This window comes from Rutidosis leptorrhynchoides, chromosome 8, assembly GCF_046630445.1.
Source record: "Rutidosis leptorrhynchoides isolate AG116_Rl617_1_P2 chromosome 8, CSIRO_AGI_Rlap_v1, whole genome shotgun sequence".
Taxonomy (NCBI): Eukaryota; Viridiplantae; Streptophyta; class Magnoliopsida; order Asterales; family Asteraceae; genus Rutidosis; species Rutidosis leptorrhynchoides.
Genome location: NC_092340.1, coordinates 38,465,395 through 38,474,639, shown reverse-complemented (window position 1 = coordinate 38,474,639; position 9,245 = coordinate 38,465,395). Strand labels below are relative to the sequence as shown.

Sequence of the window (9,245 nt, the reverse complement as noted above, 5' to 3'; positions counted from 1 at the left end):
CGATGATGATGATGAACAATCGATGATGGTGATGATGATGAACAATCGATGATGGTGATGATGAATAATGATGGTGAATCGACGATGATGATAAACAATCGATGATGATGATGATGATGAACAATCAATGATGAAAAATGATGAAACGAAGATAAATAAATCAATAAATAAATAAATACACTTAATTATAAATAAATAAAGTATATTGGTTGTGGTTAAAAAGTATATTGGTTTATATTAGTACATTTTTTTAAAGATTATAGCCTACACCGAGAGTATTTTGTGTATATGACCTACATCGGGTAAAAAAAAAGTATAAAGCCTATTTTCAGCATAAACTCATCTTACTAAACAAATGTTTCTCCAAATAAACCGAGCAGAAAAAGTCTCATCCATTATCTATTATAAAAATTAAAAATAATATATAATAGTTAAATAGAAAAGCCATTAACTTTGAGGTTATGATTTCGACTCCCATTAAGGGGAAAAAAAACTACTTATGCGTCTAGCTCAGTGTCATTTGAGATTGCATAACATCTTGCGTTTGAACATCATGGGTGAGTGGCACCACTTGTAGTGGGCCTCGTCATTAGCTCTCTAGCCGCTGTTAAAAAAAAAATACTTGGTAATTAAATAGAAAAGCGATTTGGTTGATTATAAAAATAGACATATATAAAATAGTTGAGAAAAGATAAAATACTAATCATCTAAATATTCATTGACTAAAATGTACATCAAATCTCAAGATATACGATAGTTATTTATAGTAATGAAATATCTATATGTATATTTTAAACCACGTAAAATACAACGTTGGTTTCTCTATTATATCAAAAAAAAAAAAAAAAAAAATACAATACAATTCACGTGTTTCTTTCTTCCCATAAAACCCCTTCCTCTTCTTCATTGCTGAAACCTATAACCGGACAAACGGTGTCGTTTCGTTATTCTATAAATATACCCCCACTCCATAACTACCATTCCCTCCCCCTTTCTTCTGCACCTGTTTGTTACATACACACACTAAACGTGTGTTTGTGTGTGTAAAATATCAGCAGGTTAGTTGTTAATCAGTTATAATTATTACATCATCTCCGAAATCTCCGGCCTATAACCGTTCCGTCTCTCACTCATCAGTATCTTTCAATGTCTGTTTCCAATAAAGTGAAATGAACAACGAGATTTACTCTGATTAATTAATCGTATACAGTATACTTCGAATAAGCTTTTATGAAGATGTTAGATCTTAATGTTGATGTTGTAGTCTCTGTTATAGATCAGTACGATTGTAACGATTCTAAAATTAACAGCTACGACGGTGAGAAGACGAACGTTCTAGAAGATCGTCGATCTGAGATTCATTTCGGTACGTCAGTTTCTTCCGACGTATTCAACGCCGGAGACAATGATCCTCTCGCATCCGATAAAGTATTGTATTGCGTTACTGATAACCGATCTATTTGTATTGATTTCGTAAGTAAAAACGGAGAACTGTCGGAAAATGTGATTACGAAGCAACTTTTTCCGGCGGATCGTTATATGGAGATAGATTCACGATTGATGAAATCGTCTTCATTGCCTTCGTCGGACATTTCGTTACATGGAGCGGATTGGTTGAATCTTAAGGTTTTGGAATCTGTTGCGCCGAACATGCAACCGGTGATACAGCAGAAGGTAAGGAAGAGCCGTCGTGGACCGCCGTCTAGGAGCTCACAGTACCGTGGAGTGACGTTTTATCGTCGGACTGGCCGTTGGGAATCACATATATGGTGAGTGTTTGAAACATAATTGATATTGATATACTTGCCTAATGGTAACTTAATGTGTATCACTAGATGTAGTGCACTATACGTCACAGCAATTAATCTGAACTAGTAGTAGTTGGTCCTTTATTGTTTGATATAACTGTAGATTGAGAATGCCTTTTTTGATGCTATAAAAAACCTCATTAATCGTTTGAATTTATTTGGTTAGGGATTCTGGAAAACAGCTATATTTAGGTAAGCATTTTGCTTAATGATATTGTTGAAATATGAAGGCGTATGATAGTTTGGATTCGATATTGTAAATTTATGGTGGTTTGATTATAGGTGGATTTGACACGGCCCATGATGCTGCTAGGTAAGTCTTTGTGATATAAAATATACTCTGGCTTCGTAATGTTTTAATGCGGTTTTGAGTTTTGACTTTAACACTGTTTATGTATAATATAACTTTTAGAGCTTATGATCGGGCTGCAATTAAGTTTCGTGGAACTGATGCTGATATCAATTTTGATTTAAGGGACTATGAGCTAGATATACCCCAGGTAGAGACAGTTTTGATAGACATGGTTTTTGGTGGGTAGTATTTTAAGTTCCAATGTTGTTAAATGGTTCAAATTCTACTAATCAGATGAAGAACCTGTCAAAGGAAGAGTTCATCCAGATACTGCGTCGACAGAGTAATGGATTCTCCCGAGGAAGTTCAAAATACCGAGGGGTAACCCGTCACAAATGTGGTAGATGGGAGGCACGCATGGGTCAGCTACTTGGGAAAAAGTAAGAAACCATTGATGCAACTATCTGCTTATAAAAGAAATACTGTAGCACTAGCGGTAGTGCATTCCTTAAGTACAAAATAAGTAACATTTTGATTATGTTAAGGGAAAATGATGGTTTCAGGTATGTTTACCTTGGATTGTTCAACAATTAAGTAGAAGCTGCAAGGTTATTAAAATACAATGATCACACAATTTTATAAAACGAAACGCATTAGGCATCTCAGATTTTAAGTGTGTTTTCTCTCAACATAATCAGCAATCTCTTTTTGAATTCAGGGCTTATGACAACGCTGCCATCAAGTGTAATGGAAGGGAAGCTGTCACCAACTTTGAGCCGAGCACTTACGGGGCAGATATGAATTTGGAAGAAAGGGATGAAGGTACTGTTGATTGTTTACAAAATTACAAGTGGTTGCTTCTGTTTTTATGTGTTTACTTGTCCCAACTAAATGCATATATCTGTTTAATGATGTGGTCATGTTATAAATTGTTGGTGCAGCAAGTGGTGACAATCTTGATCTCAACCTATGGGTTTCCTCCACTATAGGCAACTCAAGGCAAAATCATGTTCCGAACCTGGATCATGAATCACGTCCTGGGAAACGGCCAAAGGTGTGTGCACTGTTACTCCCACTTGTTTTATTGGTCTTTATACACTCACTTCATTGTAATTGTAAGAGTTATTAAACCATGTATGAAGATAAGTATGAAACTGAAAACACAGAGTTCAGAGTCATTCAGTTTTGACTAGTTTGTTGGAATAGGTTTGTAATACTTTTTTCTTATAACATCACTAACCCCTTTCGACAGTTGCATATCCCTTCGGATTTACAGATTGAGGGACTCTGTCCTACTTCTATGGGTGGACACTATCATCATGATCCAAAAGCTGTATCCCATCAGTTCTTTACATGGCCTAGCATGTATTCCAGTCATACCCCAAACTATGAGGTAACTAAATTATTCACAACTATACTATGATTTAATCTAATTAACACTATAATAGGGGCATTTTCGTTTTAGAAAAAGATAAAGAAAAGGTTGCCAGTTCACTAAATCACGGTCATATTTATTTATAGGAATTGACCACACAAAGAGAGCATGTAAGCATTTTTTCTTCGCCGGAAGTTTCAAACGCAGCATGTCAAATGCAGATGGCAATTGGTCATCATATGATTGCACCATTTCCCATTGCCTCCATCGCAGCATCATCAGGATTCCCCTCTTCTGTTACTAAGTTCTCGGACCCCCATTTCTTATTAGACACAAACCTTCAGACCTAGACAGTACTTATGTGAAGGTGTCTATAATTTGTTCAATGGCATACACTATTAGACCATCATTCTTTTATGTTCCTAGCTGACTGCACAAATTCAAATGTCATAGAATTCATTTCATGAATCTGTATCAGTTTTTATAGATTTCATGGTCCACCAAATTACTTAGTAGCTTAAGGCCTGTCATGTAGCAACCTATGATGATGTATCTCTTTAAACTTTTCACTGCACCTTCAGAACATACTCGGCATTTTAACTTATAATCAAAATAATACTCGAGCAACAATAATGGCAGGATTGATAAGATCATCACTTTGCTTGAATTTCCATTTGATGACATCTATAATATTGATTGCTCAACCCAGAGTTCTTTACATAAGTGTGTTATCTCTTGACCATTTCTGACGCTTTCTTGCCACCAGTGAGGTTTGAGCATGAGACTTTGTGAGATATCAGGACGCCAATTACTAGGTCATCTTGTCAGCATGATACCAATATGGGAAACAAAACTCATGAATTGGGCCTTAATTGTTTGTAAGATTTGAAATTAAAAATAGTTTTGGGTCACAGACTATGACAAGGTAAAGAATCTCAAATAGATAGCATTAGTCACATTTTATGTTATCAATGAACTAACTCATTTGTTAACATGAGTAATATACAAAACCTTTAGCACACTTATTAAATTGTATATTATAGTAAAGAATACAAAATGCTCAGTTTATAATCTCCACACTTTTATGAGTTCTGCTGTAGGGGCGACATGTATTGGAACTCAATTTGCAGGAGTTGATGAAGAGGAACATTTCCATTTATACCCTTTTCAACGTTACTCTGCAGTTCCCCTAACGGTACGGCAGCAAGAAACCCCTTTATAAATTCTTTACAACATGATGTGCCCTTGCATACATATTCACAGTTGTTTCCATCCTCATCTTTTCTTTCTTCCGATTCTACCCTTGTGCTGTTTGTTTGCATTTTCACATCATAAATCATACTGTCTTCGTTAAATTTCAGAATATACGCTTTATCGCACCCTTCAGCAAGCCTTTCCCCTAACGTGTCGATTATGTACATCATATCCTTTTCTTTTTTCAGAACAAAAAAATGATCATTCCAACTCACAATGTAGACGCCTTCCGAATTCGATTCACCGTTATAAAGCTTATCCCATATACTGTCGAATGACATCGCTTCTTGTAAACATTCTAACTCGTTCTCGGTTTCTAGCTTAAAAAACCCGACATACGATTTTTCAGATACCACCTTCAACGGTCTAACTTGCGCTTGTATAACTGTATCAAGATCAAAATGCTGATCCAGAAACTTATCCTTGTGAGATTCATCTTCACACAGGTTTCTCCATTCTCTTGATCCGTCTCGAATCAATTTATCGAATTCACATTTCAACGGTAGCGTATTGGGATTTTCGTGCAGCCAGTCGGTAATCACTGTCGCAATTACCGTACACGCTCCTCCACCTAATGCTTTCTCGCTCCGTTGGTCGATCGTAGCCAGAAATATTTCGGTCTGTAATTCCAATTTTCCATCTCTGCTCTTCACTCTTTTCTTTTCCCATTTCCCGACCTCAAATCTATCACTACCCGCAAATTCAATACGTTTTAATTCACTTTTTACTGAATCTGGCTCGGGTTTTACGTATGGTATAAGCGTTCGACGTGCATTATCAATATCGTCGCCCCCTTCACCGTACGCTTTATTCAAAAGTGGCACATCTCGATGCTTCTTCTTTCCGATATTCCATGAGAGAAGCCTAGTCAGCTTTGCTGGTTTTACGTCATCGTAACTCGAGGTCTGTTCTGTACCTTGTTTACTGAATGCAGCACTTTCATGTAAAGATTGACTTCTTAACAGGTTTACGGTTTTCATTCGTTGATAACTCGTATCGCTTTCTTCGTCAGTATCAGATTCGGAGTTTTCTGTCTCCATCTTGTTTCCTGTTTGCTTTTCGTTTTGAAAATTTACACACGATAAAAGCGATGGCAGCAGGTGTGTTGGAGATAATGGGTAGACTGTATTTTTGGTACATAGTTTTTGAACTTCAACGATATCAAGTTTTACCTGCAATTTGTTCATTCAGATAAACATTAACCAGACCATTTCTAACCATGAGTGCGACGTAATAGGCCGTTAGTGCACTTTTTATCCAAAAAGTGCAATCTGTTTGTGACATAGCAATGTCAGTTTCTCTGACATTTTTAACCGTTATGTCAGTTTTTTGTGTCAAATGTTGGGTATAAATATTGGGTAGATTGATGTGTAAAAATATGATTGGAAATTGGGTGAGAAAAAATAAATTAATAATAAAAAAATATATATTAAAAAGTAAAAGAAAAATCACTAATTGGTTGCTGAAGAAAGTCACGAACCGTTTCAAAATCATCATATACATAACTGACGGTACCCAACTGACTAACTTATATTCCGTCAGTTTTGCCACATCAATTGACGGATGGAAAGTGACGGACTGTTAGGAATGGTCTTAGGTGCAGGGGCGGACCAAAGAAGGGGCTGGGTGGGGCGCCCTCCCCCAGTGGATTTGCAATTTTTAGTGCAAATTTTTCGGTTTTTCAATTTTGACCTTGTTGGAATTTTTTTTGCCCCGAACCCTTCATATTTTGCCCCGAACCTCCATATTTTGCCTCAAAACCTTCGTATTTTGCCCAAAAAACCTCCAAATTTTGCTCAAAAAACTCTATATTTTACCCCAAAATCTCCATATTTTGCTAGAAAATCCATACGTTTAAAAATAAAAAATTCGTCCCCGGTAACAAAATTTCCAGGGTCCACCACTGCTTAGGTGCAATGGAGGCATATATAATCTATTCATGCTTGCAAATCCACCGGTACCTTTAAGCTCGCATCACGGGTGACATCACCGATGCAGCACCTGATTGGAAGTTTGATCGGTTTTTGCGAACCACTCGTGAGCTCAGTAACATCCAATTTGACTATAGCTAATATATGCGCCTTGTGATTCGATTCCACATTTATCCCCTGGTAATTTATATGCATATTTAGATACTATATAAGCGGGACAAACATATCTCTAGCTACTAGGTTCGCATAAATGAACTGAAATTTTCTGCATCTACTAATAACTTTATTTTGTTACTTACATGAACCTCAAGGTTGATCTTCCAGCTACTGGGGCCCGGGCTCTTCGCATCCAAATTGCAGAGTTGCTCAAAACTTTCGTTCCAGCAGACACGTCCATCTTGGTTTATACACTGTTCGGACGTACGATCTTTTTTAACAGCAATTCGAGGTATGTAACCTCTTCTTGGAACACCTAGTTTTATATGCACTTGCACCTTATAATTATCTTTATTTGGAACATCAGTAACAACTAAGCCTTCAAGCTCACAGATTTTGATATGGAGCTTGAAGTGTTTAGCGCTCGTTGATAAACCAAACATCCAGTTTCTCATCTTGGTTTCACTATTACGCTTTGATCGTTGGCTTGAATTGATAGGAGAATTAAACACAAATTTGTAAATCTTCTTTGCTTTATGAGGTTTTCAGGGTGTTGGACATTTAATTTAAAATTAAGAAACAAAGTACAGTTTAAAAATTCGAAGTCAACTTATCAACATGTTTTAAAAATTTGAAAACGTTTGATGATGTGATTTTAAAATAGAAGCATATTTTATCTTTCTGACTTCTTCTGCACCTACTCTCATACCTTCTAGATGTTGAATTTGATACGATCCTTTTATGTTTACATGAACTGATACATAAGTTATAATTTACATTAGCTATGATGCATGTTTGGATTTAGTCTATACAAGTTCTTTCCTTATAAGTTGCAGATCATATTTTAAAACAGGTGTATAATAAGATGTTGGAAAATGAATGTTTTTCTGTGTGTCACAAGTCACAACTCACAAGTCACAACTCACAAATAACTGTGATAAGTTTTGACCCATTTACTTATAAATGGACAGGGGTTAGAGTTTAACTCCATTGAGGCAAATGGATAAAGTTATTTCGTCAGTTAAAAGTAAAAATGGTCGAGGGTCGTCAAAAGTCTAAACTCCACATTGTAATCGCATACAACCTCTTAAAGGTTTATATAAAGATTTAGATTAGTATAGTAACAACTAACAACATGGTTGATCAAAACCATGTTTAACGCGTTAACTTTTAACCAGAAAAACTGAAAGTTGACACAGAAAAAAAAAACATGAGTGGCTGAGCGTCATCTGTTATATGACAACCAGACCCGTTCAATTTGCCAACTCTAACCAAAACAATTGTTACTAAGTAGATGGTAATTAATTTCTATGTAACTCGAAAACAATGTTCTTGTTTCATTCGTGGGTTAATGATGTTGGAGTATGATACAAATTCAAAGCGAGCGGAAGCATTTTTAAAACTTTACAGAATCATACTCTTCCACGGATCATTGTACAAAACTTTGGCAACAAAACAAATTAACGAAACCGAACAAGAGAAGATTAGAATACAACCTTTGTAGCCTTTTGAAGATCGAATTTGAAAACCCAAAGAAGAGTTCCTCTAAACGGTAGACACCCAAAGTTTCAACCTTGCTTCGATCTATACCTTCTACTTAACGGATATTTTCTTCTTCGTTATTTCCACCAAAAACCGAACCCAATTATAGATTTCAAGTATTTTTGGTTACTTGAAAATAAGAAAGAAAAATAGCATTTTTGTATGTGTGTTTTTGTATCTTTTTCATAACTTTTTCAATACCAAGGCTTGGTATTATATATTACATAATAATTGATACAATTAATACATCTAGTACAAATGTAATAAATAAAGATTTGGAAAGATTTGCAAAATCAAATCTTTATATAAAATAAGATTTACAAAATCAAATCATATTTTATAAATCAAATCAAATCTTATATCTTATATAAAATATGATTTGCAAAATCTAATCAAATCTCTACATATTTTGATTTGTAAGTATATGTATACACATAAAAAAAACTTACTTAATTTATTAAACCATTAACTAATGATTAATAAATTAATTTCCGATTAGAAGGTATATCAAACAATTTTACCATTGGCCTTTGTGTATGACCGAATAGGATAAATGGACTTTTATTATTTAATGTCATGGGCATATCTTCGGAATATATGTACCACGGTCAAACCACAGTCGAACCGTAGCCAACCCGAGAATATATTTCCAACAGACTCCCACTTGCACTGACATTAATAATATTGGCTTGTCTTAAAAGACACACCATGTGCAACAACTAGTCTGCTACGTTAGACTCCTATATTTTGATTTATATCAATCATCCTTTTGTTCAAGATATCTATATGAACGTGTGACATGGTTAAGTGTCAATCATCATCGTTCAAGATTATGTTTCCGATGGAGATTTGTGGTGATCAAATAGACTGCAATTGCATTAATTCAG

At 35.4% G+C, this 9,245-nt stretch overlaps 2 protein-coding genes across 2 annotated transcripts; one reads left to right on the top strand and one right to left on the bottom strand.

Moving 5' to 3' along the window:
* Positions 1-854: 854 nt before the first annotated feature.
* Positions 855-2,821, top strand: LOC139862133 (AP2-like ethylene-responsive transcription factor TOE3). Its single transcript, XM_071850687.1, has 6 exons — positions 855-1,769; positions 1,975-2,000; positions 2,091-2,121; positions 2,221-2,308; positions 2,395-2,540; positions 2,664-2,821. The coding sequence occupies exons 1-6, from the start codon at positions 1,231-1,233 to the stop codon at positions 2,692-2,694; spliced, it is 861 nt and encodes a 286-aa protein (XP_071706788.1). The 5' UTR covers positions 855-1,230; the 3' UTR covers positions 2,695-2,821.
* Positions 2,822-4,557: 1,736 nt separating this feature from the next.
* Positions 4,558-7,271, bottom strand: LOC139863318 (uncharacterized). Its single transcript, XM_071851951.1, has 3 exons — positions 6,960-7,271; positions 6,691-6,837; positions 4,558-5,901 (listed from the first exon to the last, which is right to left on the bottom strand). Exons 1-3 carry the CDS (start codon positions 7,269-7,271, stop codon positions 4,558-4,560), a joined length of 1,803 nt encoding a protein of 600 aa, XP_071708052.1.
* Between the last annotated feature and the right edge of the window lie 1,974 nt (positions 7,272-9,245).